At 44.5% G+C, this 16765-nt stretch overlaps 1 protein-coding gene across 1 annotated transcript in view; it reads right to left on the bottom strand.

Annotated features, from left to right (window-relative positions):
- BTBD19 (BTB (POZ) domain containing 19) overlaps positions 1 to 16765 on the bottom strand; it is a 66606-nt gene that overhangs the window by 1870 nt on the left and 47971 nt on the right. The window contains exons 4-7 of the mRNA XM_015421973.1: positions 16427 to 16486; positions 2785 to 2853; positions 2531 to 2662; positions 2281 to 2406 (exon numbers count right to left, since the gene is read on the bottom strand). Of these exons, the coding sequence (XP_015277459.1) occupies positions 2281 to 2406; positions 2531 to 2662; positions 2785 to 2853; positions 16427 to 16486 (387 nt within the window). The remainder of the gene's footprint in view (positions 1 to 2280; positions 2407 to 2530; positions 2663 to 2784; positions 2854 to 16426; positions 16487 to 16765) is intronic.

Raw genomic sequence — 16765 nt, 5'->3', positions numbered from 1 at the left:
ATTTAAGTAAGTTTCCACTGGAAGTTTATTTTTCTTTATAAAATCCGGATAAGACCTGTACGCCACATCCATTTCCTTAATTAAGTCTTCTTGTTTATAATCCATTAGTGGTGCCAAGGCAACCGCCAAGAGTTCCTTTAAGTCCTCATTCTTATCTTCAGGTATCCCATGGAAACGTAGAACATACATGGATCTTTCCAGCTGGAGCTGTATTAGTTGAGTTTTATCCAAGGATCTCTCCTTCTCCTCTTCATCCACTCTTTTATTAATACTCTCAGTCTGTTTTTCCATCTTTTTCAACGTTTTCTCAGTTGCTGAGGTTCTCTTATCCATCTGCTTTAGTTGTTTTTGCACATTATCTAGCTTGGTGTTGAGAGTAGTCATCTGATCCATTAGAGGGCGCAGTGCATTTGCTAACAACGAAGAGAAGTCTGTAGATGCTTCCTGGTTCTGGGAGGGAGTCGTTGGTATGTTATTTTCAGTCACCAGTTTTTTCTCCGGCGCTCTCTGTCCTCTCCCAGCCTTAATATCAACAAGAAGTAAGTTTTCCAAAACAAAGCAAAAGTTATACGTTTTAAATCCGCTTCGTATATTTTAGCAGCTTTTGCGTTCGCTTAACTTCTTATGCACTTGGTTTGGCTTAAAGTCTCTTTATTTTCACTTTAAAACCATTTTTTATAGTTTACTCCGGGGGGGGGCTTGAAATCTTCTCCCCACGTGCTTCAAACTTAGGCACTTCCAATTACTACCAAGGCTCCATTCACTTATTTTTCACCTGAGCTTTGCTTAATTCACAGTTTGTAGCCTTGGAGGTCTTTTGGAACATGAAAGCTTATACCCAGAATTAAACATTGATGCATTGATGCTCTTAAAGGTGCCACTGGACTCAAACTTTTCTCATAATACATGTGATAGTAGTTAGGGGGATCCAGAGGTAGCCCCTTTCTATCCCTCCTACGTACCTTCGGGACCGTCTCTCCCGATATGTCCCTCGAAGGGCATTGAGATCAGCAGATCCTGGTGATTCCCGGCCCCAAAGATATCCGGCTGGCCTCAACCAGGGCCAGGGCTTTCTCAGCCTTGGCCCCAACCTAGTGGAACTCTCTGCCGAATGACATCCGTGCCCTGTCTGATCTATTAAAGTTCCGCAGGGCATGTAAGGCAGAGATGTTCCGCCAGGCCTTGAGGTTGAGGCCAGTGATGGTTCCCTTACACCTACCTGGCACCAGTGTCCCCCTAAGCTGAGTTAGTGTAAGCTAGCACACAATTTTTTAGCCTCTGGCTCACATATTTTTGTCCTAGCTCAGGGAGGATGACTCCAGAGCAAACTAATTTATGTAGTAACCAAATCGTTCACTCACAACTTAAATGCCAGCAGCTCACAAAGTAGAATTTTTGCTCACAAGACTGCACAGCTTAGAGGGAACATTGCCTGGCACCCTCCCCTCCCCTTTCCCTTATGAAAATCTGAATGCTAAAAATCTGTATGTGAAATATGCCATCTTGTTAAAGTGCTTAAATACTTATGCTAAATGTTTTAATATGGAATTTTGTAGTTTTAACTGCTTTTAAAATTGTATTGGATTTTATGTTGTTGTAAACCACCCTGAGCCCCGCATAAGCGGGGAAGGGCAGTTAAGAAATCGAACGAAATAAATAAACAAATAAACTTCGACCCTCCCAGCAGAGCTCTGTCTGACAAGCCAAAAGACAACAACAGTCTCTCTCTTCCAAGATGCACTTTCAGAGCCTTGCAAATTATACCCAGGTTTCATGAAAACAAAGGAGGAGAGAAATCCTTTTTATCAGTATTGTTTTAGCCCAAATTTGGTGCCATAGATTTTAGTCTGATCTAAAGAATCTTTATAGATTAGTTAAGAGGCTCCAGCTATTTGAGCCCCCAACACAAGACCCTGTTTACCTACATGTATGAAGTATGGTCGAGAAAGGTGCAAATGGCTGATGAGTTCTGTAAACTTTCTAGTCTTTTATCCTGATCCTTGCCCTGCCATTGCACTTCAGAGCTGATAACTCTGTATTTGAGTTTACTCTTAGCTTACTTTAATATGTTTTATGGTGTTTCATTTAACATATGCTTGTTCACCAATCAAGATGTGATGCACAAACACACAACACTTCAGAGGATATAAATGTTATTTCTCCACTTCCTGCTTGCTCCATTTGCAATGATTCACTAATGAATTTGGCCACATATAAAAGGTAACATCCTCAGTTTCATTTGGATTGATGGTTTTTGCTTAGGCTGGTAGTATCACTCACTGGAATCATCTGGTCCTTTGTATTCTCCTTCTCCAGGGTAGTCAGCTCACTTGGTGACAGCAGAGCTAGACGTAGCTCACGTACAACTCCCTCTGCCACATCACGCACTGGACGTCCGAGCACAGCCTGCAATAGATTGGACTAGATGAACTTAAGTCATTCAGTATAAATGTTTTAAATGCATTAGTAGAATTTTAAATCCCTACTCTATTCCCTCCCCTGTACACACTCACCCCCAATGAATACTTACAGAGCCTACATGAGCCCATTCCTGAACAGCATGAATCAGCTCCACCTCATCAATAGCCAGGCAGTTGCTCTGCAAGATAGTTTGCATGGCCAATTCGGACAGCTCCAAGAAGCCACGTGTGTGCACCACCTCCTGAGGAAAAAGATGTGACTCGTCTGAAGGGTGGAGGGCACTCTTTCCATGGTTTTAAAAAATGGTAGTGGCTTTGGCCTGTTCACATGGGAGAATCATGCAAATTCCTGTCTTCCTCTTACCCGGGTACAGTTCTCGATGAAAGCCAGGCAATGTGTCTGGAGATCCATCTGCCCATATGCTACTGCTGCCTGTAATAAAGTGAGAACAAGAATTGACAAAGGCAGTGTCTGAAGACATAGCTAGGTCAAGAGAATGGATCATCCACACAAATCACAGGAAGCTGACTGAGTACAGAAAATGAGAGAAAGGGTTCCGGGCTGAGACGGGCAGAATTGGCCTATCTGATTCTGGAAAAGGATTCACTGCGTGTTGTGGAGGCTTTCCTTCCGAGCATACCCATACACTGGAAGAGCCCTGAAAGTAACTTTTTCCCCACTATAGAGAACAATGGAGGGGATGGGGGCAACCTGTTTGGGGGCCCGTAGAATTGGACCCCCTGGTTCAATGTTCCTAAAACATGACAGGTATCTTCAGGAGAGGCTCCAGCAGCTACCCTATGATTTTGAAGCCTCTCCCTCAAATCCCCTCTCCTCCAGCCCCCAGAATATACCCTATGTTTTCGCCATTGACTTCAATGGCCCATAGGATATAATGGGGCCGAACTGTGGGAAGCCGATTCAGATCAGAGAATCTGTTTTGGCCCGCAGCAGCCTGAAAGGGGCCCGAATGGGCCATTTTTGGGGGTGCATTCGGTTCAGATGAACCAAATGCATATCCCTCCAGCAGTTGGCTTGCTCATGCTCTCTACAGCCGCGGGGATCCTGAGCAAGCCAAGGGAAGGGAAGGTGGTTTAAACTGCCTCTCCTTCCCTCCAGCAGCCGGCTTGCTCGGGCTCCCCGAGCAAACCAAGGGAAGGGAAGGTGGCGGAGCAGCTGCAGACATTGAGCCTCAGCTCCACAAGTAATGAGCATTTGAGCCCTGCCCCCAGTAGCCCTCAGGCCGGAGCTCCTGGAGCAGTCTTGGGAAGCGGATTGGCAAAAAGCAAAACCAAAAGTGCAGGAACTCGAGAGAACTCCAGGAATGGAGCCGGTTCCTCTTCCACAGCCCAAAATGCGACCAGGCTTCTTTCCTCCTGCTGCCTTGGCCCTCTGGTGCACGGGTGAGTCCCCAAAGTTTGACTCTTCCTCTACAAGTCTCTGGCGCTGGAGGTATTCGCCTCCTTCCCTCCTGCCTGCTATGGCTGCATAATTGTGAGAGATTTCTTAACATAGTGTTCCTGCCAGGGAAGCTGGGGACCCTGCCCATGAGTCTCCATTTCATCCTCACAACAACCCTGTGGGGTAGGTTAGGTAGAGAAGGGGAGATTTGGCCCGGGGTCACTCAGCCAGCAGAGTGAGAATACAAACCTGGGTCTCCCCACATCAATCTGCAACTCTGACCACTGTGCAGTGCTGCCTCTACTGATCTGTAATGTTCCAGAGGTGTTGTAATGTAATACTCAGTTTCTCAAACGAGTGTATGCCTGTCTGTTGGTCCACTTAGGAGTCTTGATCCTGGTTGTGTGGTGGGCTAGTTGTGGCAAATGGTAGGGAAGTATTTCTGTATTTCTGTATACAGTTGTAGGGGCTTTATTGCAATGTGGTATGGCCTGATATTATGTTCTTATTCCAGTGTGGGGTGTGTGTGGGGCAATGGAAGCTGAGTGATAGGGTCTCTCCAAGTGATTGCCAGAAGTGAGATGTGTCCTGGTCTTGTGTCTTACAGATAATCTTACAAATAGTCCTTTGCATTTATATCATGCTTTCAACTTTAAAAGGATCATAATGCTGATTGTGTGAACTTAGGCAAATCACGAGAGGTAGAGCAGGAAGGGTTGCATCAGTGCTTAGTTCTTGTGGCCCTTTCTTACACGCCCAGGGAAATGCTGATCACCACTTTGGGGCCAGGAAGCAATTTTTCTCCAGGCCAGTTTGGCCCCCAGTGATCCTGGAGGGTTTTTTTTTTATGATATTCTGGGCGTGAAACAGGGGTCACTGGGGTGTGTGGGGGGTATTGGTGAATTTCCTGCATTGTGCAGGGGGTTGAACTAGATGACCCTGGTGGTTCCTTCCCACTCTATGAGTATGATTCTATAATTCACCCAGGCTGGCTGTGGGCACGCCAGCACCTCGATCAGGCAGAAGCGCCTGAGATCCTCCCACTCCCCTTTTCCTTTGCCCGACTTGGAGGCGAAGGGAAGGGAGAGGGGGGAAAGAATGGATCCCAGGTGCTTCTGCCTATCAGAGGGGCTGGTGCACACTTCCGGTGATTTCAGGGGGTGTGGCATATGCTAATAAGTTATGCTAATGAGCTCCTGCAGCTCTTTTTCTATGAAATGACCCCTGGATTACACCATGCTCATGGTAAACCAACAGCCTAGATTATTTACCAAATGTGATTTTGCATTCATCCGGGAGCCTCCTTATGATATGGCTTGATGGGGGAGAGGGAATATTGGCCACAGGGGCTGAGATAAGGAAAATGGTGCCACTGTGGACAGGACCTGCAAAAATGCATGCCATCTCATCCACACAGCATGGAAAGGTACATTGACTGCAGTCCTTCAAAAAAAGATTGCAGCAAAGCAGGGGAAAGCACAGAAGCTGGATGAATAGAGGACCAGGGGTCTTGTTGTAGAAAAAGAGCTGCCGGAGCTCATTAGCATAACTCATTAGCATAACTTATTTGCATATGCCACGCCCCCTGACATCACCGGAAGTGACAGAAGGCCACACCCCCTGACATCACCGGAAGTGTGTCAGAAGGCCCGGCTACTTACCCTCCTGCTTCATCCTCATTCCCAAACGGAATGAGGATCGAAGCAGAGGGCGGGGTAAAGAAGGGGGCGGGGCTTCACCACGTGACCGCCCCGCCCCCTAGAGGTTCTCTTCCGGAGCTCCGTACCTGAGAGCTCCCCCCCGACTAGAGCCCTGTAGAGGACAATGCCATGTGGATGCTCCCCAAAACAAAGCTGCTGTAAGGAAGGCAGATAAAATATTTCTGTCTGAAGAGAACATGCCACAAACAAATGAATAAACCTGAAACAAAAGGAGACTCTATTGGAGCTGAAGAAAACGGAAACTGTGATCATCAAGCATCTGGAAGAAACAACCCAGCCCAGCCCTGCTCCTTGTTCAGATTAGCAGAAGATAAGTAACCCACTAGAATGATGAGCTTACTTATCATAAGAACATAAGAGATGCCAATGTTGGATCAGGCCAAAGGCCCATCCAGTCCAACACTCTGTATCCCACAGTGGCCAGAAATACCAGTGCCATCAGGAGGTCCACCAGTGGGGCCAGGACATTAGAAGCCCTCCCACTGTTGACCCCCCCCAAGCACCAAGATGACAGAGCATCACTTGCCCCAGAGTCCCTATCTATACCTTGTGGCTAATAGCCACTGATGGACCTCTGCTCCATATGCTTATCTAATTCCCTTTTGAAGCCGTCCATGCTTGTAGCTGCCACTATTTCCTGTGGCAGTGAATTCCAAGTGTTAATCACTCTTTGGGTGAAGAAGTACTTCCTTTTATCCGTTCTAACCCGACCGCTCAGCAATTTCATGGAGTGCCCACGGGTTCTTGTATTGTGAGAAAGGGAGAAAAGTACCTCTTTCTCTACCTGCTCTTTCCCATGCATAATCTTATAAACCTCAATCATGTCACCCCTCAGTCGTCGTTTCTCCAAGCTAAAGAGCCCTAAGCGCCTTAACCTTTCCTCATAGGGAAAGTGTTCCAACCCTTTTATCATTCGAGTTGCTCTTTTCTGCACTTTTTCCAAAGCTATAATATCCTTTTTAAGGTGTGGTGACCAGAATTGCACACAGTATTCCAGATGAGGTCGCACCATTGATTTATATAGCGGCATTATGATATTGGCTGATCTGTTTACAATACCCTTCCTAATAATCCCCAGCATAGCATTGGCCTTCTTTATTGCAGTCACACACTGTCTCGACATTTTCAGTGAGTTATCTACCACAACTCCAAGATCTCTCTCTTGATCAGTCTCTGCCAGTTCAGACCCCATCAACGTGTATTTATATTTAGGATTTTTGGCTCCAATGTGCATCACCTTGCACTTGGCCACATTGAACCCCATTTGCCATCTTGACGCCCACTCGCCCATCTTTGACAGATCCCTTTGGAGTGCCTCACAATCCTCACTGGTTTTCACCACTCTGAACAACTTCGTATCATCCGCAAATTTAGCCACTTCACTGCTTACTCCCATCTCCAAATCATTAATGAACAAGTTAAAAAGCAGTGGACCAAGTACTGATCCCTGTGGTACCCCACTGCTTACCCCCCTCCACTGGGAGAACTGCCCATTTATACTCACTCTCTGTTTTCTATTAATTAGCCAGTTTTTGATCCATAAAAGGACTTGTCCTTTTATCCCATGATTTTAGACTTGTCCTTTTATCCCATGATTTTTGAGCTTATCATGTAACTATCCTACTGAACTCACAATCAGGTTGGAGAATCAATGACAAAAGAGAGGTCTGTTCTTCCTTTTCAAGTCTTGTTCATAGGTGAAGTGGGACTTCTAATCCTCATTTAGTGATTCTGTCATGAGACACATGACTGGTTCTCTCAGTCTCTTTCATAACATTCAGTTAAATACAATGCATGATCTGATGTGATCACATCTACCACTGCCTGGTCTCCATATCATGTCACTCACTGTCAGGGTGAGGACAAGGCAACCTATAACATGATCCCATCACACTTATGTATTGTGTTCAACTTGACAGTATGATAAATATTGGGCAGGGGAACACAGTAGTAACTATCCCATGTCTCTAGTTAGACATTCTGTGTGGAAAGGGGTGATGAATGATTCCTGATTAATTAACAGAATTAAAAGGTGTGAAGTTGTACATGTGGTTTAAAATATAGGCTCAGGTCTCAATGTTGTTTGCTGCAGGGTTTTGTTTTTTTTTAATCACATGAACATTCACATACTCAAAAGGCTGCCTAAAGGCAGAGCATGCAGATATTCTCCAAGTAATCAAGCAAGACATTGGTAATACTTGCCCTTCATATCACTGTCAAAAAATTCCCAGGATCAGCATCCTCCAGAGTGTCAGCAGAACCATCTGAGGATTCAACGCTGAGGACTTCCTGAGGGAGTGTGAATATGGTGTGTGTTTGTGTGTGTGTGTGTGTGTGAGAGAGAGAGATACAAAGTAACTACATGATCAGCACGCACATAAAGTGCAGGTGTTTTGTTTTACTACTTCCCATGGGGATAAAACCACTAACTGATCTATGAGATGCATCCGAGGCTCAGTGAGCATGAGTTGTTGATGGGAGCCAGGGGGAGGAAGAAACAAATAATTTCTATTGCAGTGTGCATATACAAAAACAATATATTTGTGGCAAGCCACACTGTCCTCACAGTAGTTCTCAGGATGCACTGGTCTCACCACACAGCCAAGCGTGTACCTCATAACTGATTATTCCAAAAATGGCAAACAAATGACCGCAGTAAACATTGATAACTTGTCAACCCACCTGTGACCACAGAAGTGTTATTGTTATTTCCACCAACATCAAGCTCAGTAAAAGAGAGAATGTAACAAGAGATGTGGCTTTCAGGCAACTCAGCCTCCACTAGTGGCCATAGGAATTCTGAGACATGGATATCACCAGCCTGATTTAGTACATATCCCATCAGGGAATCTCATTTCTCCTTCAGGGACAGTTCTCTGTATCACATGGGAATGTGCAGAAACTCTACTAGACGGGACGTGGAGTGATGTTTTCCCAAGAGGATGTAGGCTACACCCGCTTCAGAGAGATCAACTAGTTTATATATTTTATCCTTTGCAAAGTTAGATAGCATAACTCATTCCTGATTTTTAACAAGAAAATTAACTCATGTCATGAAGAAATCTAAGTGCAGGACCAAGAGCTAAAGTTTGTTTGCACCATCCTGGAAGAACAGCACGGAAGCAAGTATCAAAGATTTACAACCAGAGGAAGTTTGCACCAGGTTGTAAGTGTGAAATTGGCAGCGCAGTGCCCTGAAAGCTGGCATGAGTGGGCACAAGTCTCTTGCCCTGATGACTCTGAGTAATATAACTGAGTGTCCTCCTTCCAGGCTATGTAGGCAGTACACAATCTCTGCCTAGCACTGGTGAAGGCCTGGGTGTCAGGCCAATGACATGCTCTCTGTGAACTCAGTGTGTGTAATTCAGTGTGTAGAAAGACAGACCAGAAGAAATTATCCAGCATGTGCTGTGGGCAACTGTTTGCCTTCACTCCAATCCAAAAAGCCTCCTTCTTTTTCTGATAGCTGCAGCTGCCAGTTTTGGGGGAAGGGGATAGGATGGGAGAGACTTTGGGATCTACAATGATCTTTGGGACAGCACAAGGCAGGAAGGAACACAGAGCAGAGGAAGCCTCTACTTTTCTGTGGTAAACTAGGACCCAACCACCCCACTGTCAGGATTCATAAGGGGTTCCATGGTTGGCAGAATCAAAGCAACTAGACAAGACAGGAGAGACTTAGAATAGTCTTTCCAGGCTTGAACTATAGAAGAGGAGGAAGAAGAGGAAGAGGAGGAGGAGGAGGAGGAGGAGGAGGAGGAGATTGGATTTATACCCCGCCCTTCACTTGGAGTCTCAGAGCGGCTTACAAACTCCTTTCCCTTCCCCTCCCCACAACAGACACCCTGTGAGGTGGGTGGGGCTGAGAGAGCTCTGGCACAAACTGCTCTTTTTCAAGGACAGCTGTGCCAGAGCTTGTGACTGACCCAAGGTCACATCAGCAGGTGCAAGTGGAGGAGTGGGAAATCAAACCTGGTTCTCCCAGATTAGAGTCCGCACACTTAACCACTACACCAAACTGGCTCTATAGCATCTTGGTTTTTACCTCTGGATTGCTGCTTTCGTTCTTTTTGGTAAAATCACCTTTCCTTTCTATACTAGCTCACCTCAAAGGCAGAGGCCCTGACACAAGTGGTCCCAGAATGATGTAAAACAAGTTGTAGCATTGTTGAGTTGGTAATGAGCACGGGTAAGAATTGGAGAACGGAAAGGGGAATCCATCCACGATTGTGTGGGAGAAGGATAGCATGAGACAGACATGGGGGAATTTAGCACACATCATCACGCTGACGACAGTTTCTGGTGAACTGGGTTTGCCCTGGCCACAAAGGTCATCACAACACATAGGGAGGTTTTCCTCTTTGCACTACATTGCTCTTTTTGCATCAAAACAGGAAGAGGGAGGGAGAATCTGTGAACCCACAGTTCTGTTTGTAACAACCTACAGTTTTCACTACTTGAGCTACAACAGCTTATTTTAATGTCACCTACCACTTTCTAAGAGTTGGGATAAGGGATGGAACTAATCTGACATGTGTGTGAAATAGTTGCAACAGCTATGAATGTCACTGTAGGTACTGATCAATTACTTGTTGATGTTTCTTAATTCCTGATGAAAAAATTAATATGATACCAGTATCCCTTGCTTATTTTGACCATTTTAAGAACAAATGCAGGTTGAGAAAACTTAGTGATTACGAATGTCCGTAGTCAGTTTGAAACCAAGTCTTTTGGCTAGTTGCGTTAAGAATGCTCCGTTGTACAGATAAAATCTCTATGCAACCCTGAGTTCAGATAGTCATTACAAACAGGAATTGTGTGAAAGTGTTTTAAAAAACAACAACACAATCAGCTCTGAAATTTGATTACTGTGTTTATGGTTCAGACTTTGCCACATTGAATGTGGAGGAATTAAAACATTATGAATGCGTACAGAGCCACTGCAGGTCCATACACCACCACCACTGCTTCCTGCTATGAAATCACTTCCCTAAGGTGTCACAGGTGCTCTGTTCACTTGGTGCTGTGGTGGAGTACAGAGCGGAAGGAGGAGAATATTCCCATTTCCCTCCCATCCCAGAAAGCAGAGGGGGGGGGGCTTTTCACCCTTTTTCTCTGACTCCACACGCTGAGTGAATGAGCACTTCTTAAGGTGAGTTCCCCCGATATACATCTGACTGCAAGTCTAGGCCTGTACCTGTAACTTTACACACATCAGCCGTATCATGTTGTTTGACCCTAAGACTGGAGAGCTTGTTGCTCAAGGGCAGATCAAATCATCTGCTGGGCAGGGTAGGGTGGGGGAGATCAGTGTACTAATAGTGTTTCTTCTAGCCTGGCATATATCACTGTAGTGTAGGAGTCACAACAGTGTCAATTCCTACCATCTTTGAACACAGTGTCATGACACTGCCATCAGGCAGAGATATTAGGGCACTGACCATTGACTAGGTGCATTGAGAGTGGATGCCTGAAGCAAGACCAGTATCTCTCTCTCTATTATGTCTAATTAGTGCTGTGATAGCGGTACTTCCACAGAAATCTAAGCAGAGGCCAATCTGAAAAGCAACACCACTGAAAGTGATTAATCTACTTCAGCTCCACCACTTCAAAATGCTCCTGCAGTAATTTAACTAGGAAGCAACATCCGGAAACGAAACGTGTATGCACAAGTGTAAGGCGATTCATCAGGAGGGGGCATACTGCACCCTCTATGCTGGCTCTGTCGAAGAATATTCTAACACGAAAGCCCAGTGTTCAATGAACAAATGAGAACCATGGCACAAAGGAGCTGCTGTGAGAGATCCTTCGTTCCAAATCTATTCGAGATACGCAAGTCATCCCTTCAGGACAGGAGTAGGCAGTATTTGAAACACAGCCTCTTTTTATGAAGTGAATTCAGGCTCTAGATTGCAATCTCTCCCTCTATGCCCAGCTCAGGATCAGGGCTCTTCATCTAGACAGAAGATTCCTGCACTTTCCATTCACCACTGCTGCACTAGACCAGAAATGTGGCTATTTAAAATATTTATACCCTGCCTTTCAACAAAAACCAGGTTCAATCAGTTCAGTAAAAAAAACAAAAAAAACCCCCTCAGCCGAAAATTTAAAAAAACAACACAGTCTATCCTATTGCAACAACCAGAATTCAAACCCCATTCCTTGCACCTTGTCCTGAACATCTGCCAAAAGGAAGCCCTCTTCACTTCCTTTGATATGCCATTCCTTACAATGGGTGTAACAACAGGAAAATGTTTGAACTGTGGCAGAAGATGAGTGTACAGCCTTGGATGGAGAAATGGCAAGGAGAAACTGACGTGAGGCGATACCTGGCAAACAGTCCTATATGGGGAGAGTGGGTCCTTTTTTTTTTTTTTAAAGAGCACCTTACACTGCTAAATAGATAACCTGTGTACTCATTTTAGAGCAACTACTATATGTTTAAGCCAATTAGCCCCTCACAACAAACAAGCTACCACATTTTGTACCAGAACAAAGTTTGAGTCCAGTGGCATCTTTATGACCAAAAAAGTTTTATCCAAGGTCTTAAAGGTGCCATTGGACTCAAACTTTGTTCTGCAGCTTCAGACCAACACAGCTACCCACATGTTGTACCAGTTCAAGTTTCCAAGTAGCCCCAAGTAAAATGTTACAGTAGTTCATTCGTAAGGTTTTTAAAGCATTGATCAGATTGGCCACAGTGACTAGCAGGGAGGACATGTGATGAACCAGATGTAATTTGTAGAAGGTGCTTCTTGCCACAACACCTGTTTCTAAGGGTCTATTAGCATCTCAGATTCTTCACTTGATTCACAAAAGATAATTTCATCCTATCCAAGAGAAGCAGATCCTTTCTCTCAAGAACATCACCCCAACCAACCAGCACTGCCTCTGATTTGTCTGGATTAAACTTCAGGTAGTTCTGCCTTGGTCACATGACTACAGCCTCAACACATCTGTTCAATACTGCAGAATCTAGGGAGCAAAGAAATATAGAAGTAGGTGTTACCAGCATACTGATGACACCTAACGTCAAAGCTCTGGACAACTCCAATTAGTAGCCTGACTTGAATGTTCAAGGGCACTGGTAACAATACTCTGCAGCATTCTGCAAGTCAGATCTTGACCTCTTTGATTGTCTTTTCTGTCAGGATGCACACAAAGAGTTTCCAAAAACACTGCAGGAGCTAATACCTATTCCATGCTGTAAAAGATGTAATAAAAGGAAGTGATCCATTGTACAAAAACCAACCAAAAATCCTACAGGATCAGCAAGGACAAAGTGCCTTTATCAGACTGGAAGGGAAGATTGCCCACCCATGCAAGTAAAGATATCTTGCTCCCAAAACCAGATCTGAAACCAGGCAGAAATGGATGAAGGGCAAATGTTTCATTCTGGGGGAACAATAGGGGACAAAGCCCTCTGGCCCTGCTCTCCATGGCAAATCAAGAGCCAGAAACAGCTGACTGAAACGTCAGTAGTTGGAGCTGTTTCTAGCAAGGAATGGACTGAACCTTCCTTCTCTGTCTGCGATCCCCTTCTGATGTCAGACAATCAGGCAAGCCCTCGGGGCAATTCTATGGACAGGAAGAAAAGGGAACAAGATATAACAGTCTGTTCCTTTCTCACTGATAGCCTGCAGGAAAAAGCAAGGCAAGCAAGCAAGGTGGTAACAAATGAATATAGATGTAACTGTTACGAACTGAAGCATGACTGACAACCTCTACAGCCCATGGTGGTCCTGTGAACTTGAATAAGCAGGCATCTGGCCAGCATGGGGTACAGCTGTGGTTGCATTTGGAATAGAAAGACTGGGTTGGGTGGGCATTCAAGACTGCCGTGTAGACATTTGAAGGACCATCTTTTCTGATATGAGCTCATGTGGCAACTTTGCTCAGCACAGCACCACCACCACCACCACCGCCTCACAGCACCAAATCCTGCAAAGGCTCATTCTGTCTCTGCTTGCTCCCAGGCAGGTTTCCCCCATAGCCTTGCAGAAGAAATTCGGAAGACTTCATCTCTCTTGCAATTCTGCAATGGATGCAAGACAGAACTTTCAAAGGAAGGCTTTGAACTCTCTTGATGGCTTCCATGGCCTGCTTGGTCCTTATAGAGTGGAATAATTTATAAAGTTTTTGCTGGTAGTTTTAAACTTTCTGTGTTTTATATGGTTTTTATTGTTATTTATTTATTTAATTTGTATCCCACCCTCCCTGCCATGGCAGGCTCAGGTTGGCTTACAGAATATATATAAATATTAAAACAAGATATGTTAAGACACAAAAGTTAAATTAAAAACATAACATATACAATTTAGACTTCAAGGCATTTAAATATTAATAAAAGATGGCAGCGTTCTCTCAGCATCCGGTGGTCAACTCTCAGCATCTGGTGGTCAATTAATCAGGATGATACACTCCCACATATTTTCACCCCTACAAGGTATTCCAAAGATTGCCACATAAACTCAGCAAGTATCTATCTCACCAAACTTTGTTTTCAATTTAATAAAGTTTGGCTGAATGGGTTTACCAACTTTCCCAAATCTGGAGAATATATATTTGTTTCAACAGGCTTTTAGTTGTTAAGCTAGTGCTGATGTTGGGGCCAGGGCCACGATATTTTTTTTAATATGTCACCCATCTTGGGACCCAGTTGTCTAAGACAAACATGAGTTTATAAATGTTTTAAATAAACAAGCAAACAAAATCTCCTGTAACACCCCATGTCACAATATTGTAGCATGGCCATATTCCACGGCATCACCAGCATGTAGTCAGGAACCTGGGTCTCAGCAATGACATCTTCCCATAGAAACCATTGACCCCACCAACAGAGCACTTTCTGCAAGATGATATCAGCATTTACGCCAGGATCACAATCTGGAAAGGCTTCGCTACAGCAGCTTATCTTTCAGAGATTCTTTCAACAGTGGCTAAAGGTTAGCAAGGAGAGTATGTCTGTTTGATACTCAAATAAGCAAAATGCAGATGGGATGGGCATACCTGGCCCGTGGTTCAGAGTGTCTTCAAAATGCATGTTCTTACTGTTTCCTTGGATGATAATATCAGACACATTGTAGTGTGGGCTGGAGCAGCACTGCATGGCTGAATACATGACACACACTTCATAGCATAGTACTTAGCCATGAATGAAGCTACACAGAACAAAAGGCTGGCTGCTTCCCTAGACAAAGTCAGAACAGGATCTTTTGTTACAGCAAAGTGGGCTGGGGGGTGGATTTGTTGCTTTGCAATATGTGGAGACCCCATGTTAACATATAGAGACTACATTTTACCCATTGAGCAAAAAAATTAGATCCAAGCAGAATCGGAGTGAAGCAAAAGAAATCAAATACCCTGTTTTATTTATTTGATCAACAGCTTTGCATGTGTGTATTTTTGGTAGCTGCCAAAGACCCACAGACCGGCTGCTCCTGAACTTCTGCTGCTGAATTTGGCTTTTGTGTCCCAGCTGGTGTGTGATCAGCCGGTGGGATTCTGTCTGCCTTAAAGCGGCAGGTGTCTGCCAAACAAAGGCCACAGCACAACAGGAGGCCTCGGTGAGGTCCCGTAGCAAGACCTCCTATGAGGGAGGGGGAACTGGATTGTGGCTTCTCTGTTGCCCTGCAAGGGACAGCACAGTCTATAGGGGGGGAAAAGAGCAGGCAGGCATCATACAAATTATACAAATCTGTTTGTCTGCTCTTCGATGCTGTGCTTGTGTGCTGGATAAGCCAATTTACAGTAATCAACATTTCTTCCCTTCCAAATCATGCAATCTCCCCACTTTCCCAGCTCCTCTTTCCCAAATCTGAGAATTAAGGCATTCTCCCCCCCACACACACACAAACACAGTTGTAATAAAACAGTGAGACACTTGGCCTTTTGTTTGTTTGAGTTTTGAGATATTTACTCCTGTAGATGGAGTCAGTGCTGGAGAGGGAAATATTCTTTTTAGTCCAAATTTTTAGTAACGGAGGAGGAAACGCCAAACAAATTGAAATTAGCAGTAGACAGATGTTTGCAGACAGAGGCGAACAGTATAAAATAGCAATTTTCCTGATACCAAGTCCAGAGTAATTTAATGTTGTACTCAGAGCCACAAACTCCTTAGCCTTTCCTCATAAGGAAACTGCTCCAATCCCTTGAACATTTTGGTTGCTTTCTGAACCTTTTCCAGTGCTAAATGGCGCAATCCTAAGAAAACTCCTGGAAGTAAACCCCACATAGGATTCTAAGTAGACATGCTTAGGATCGCATTTTAAACACAGCAACCAAAGTATAGACAATGCTCCATATTTGAACACACCATAGATCTTTACAAGAGCATAGATCTATACAAGATCTATAATATTGGCCATCTGGAGTTTCTTGGAGTTGCAGATAGACAGGATATTTAGAGGCACCTAGGCAAAATTAGTATTTTGAAGTCTTTATGAATTTTCTTTTCCATGCTGGCTCCCATACCCAAAAGTTCCTAGGACCCACTTTACAAGTTAGCCTGCAGCTCTCTCACAACCAATGTCTTGTACCTGGTAGCATGGAAGTATTCTTTCTCACCACAGACAACTATTTACAAGGCAGCTGATACAGCCTTGATGCTTCCCCACATCCCTCAGCATCCATACTGTAGCATAAGTTCCCTCAATACACATGCTTATCTATTTTTACATCTTCTCCTCTACCCCAGAACAAATAATCCCTAGCCATCCATCAATCACTGGAGCTTCATGTCTTTTAACAGGAAGCAGGAAGAATATCTACGAAGAAAATACCGCTGGTCTGGCTGAATCATTCATTGGCTGCCTCTGCTCTTCAATCAATCAACGGCTGTAGGGACTGGCAGACAGAGCAGGGTTAGGAGCTGTACAACTCACCTGTAAAGCCTCACAGGCCTGCTCCACAGTCAGCGAATCTTTGATGAATTCAACACACAGCTGAAACAAAAAATGGTTGAGAAGGGTAAGAGACTGAGAGTGGAGGGAAAAACTCTTGTGCATGCTTGCAGCAGTGGCAACCACTGCACAGTCTCAGGTCTGTTGCCTTTCCTGACCTGACATCTCTCCCACGTGTCATTTACATTCGTGCTTTGTAATCTGTCCTCTGCACTTGGCCTGTGTTCTAATTTGACCTTCAATGAGGTTTTCTAAACAATGATATTACCAAATTAGGATTGTTTCACATAATCACATAGCAAATTGACCAAGAAAACAGCC

Source organism: Gekko japonicus, unplaced genomic scaffold (assembly GCF_001447785.1).
Source record: "Gekko japonicus isolate JY-2015 unplaced genomic scaffold, Gekko_japonicus_V1.1 scaffold75, whole genome shotgun sequence".
NCBI classification, from domain to species: domain Eukaryota; kingdom Metazoa; phylum Chordata; class Lepidosauria; order Squamata; family Gekkonidae; genus Gekko; species Gekko japonicus.
Note: the sequence above shows the minus strand (reverse complement) of the source record. Positions and strands in the feature narration are given on the sequence as shown.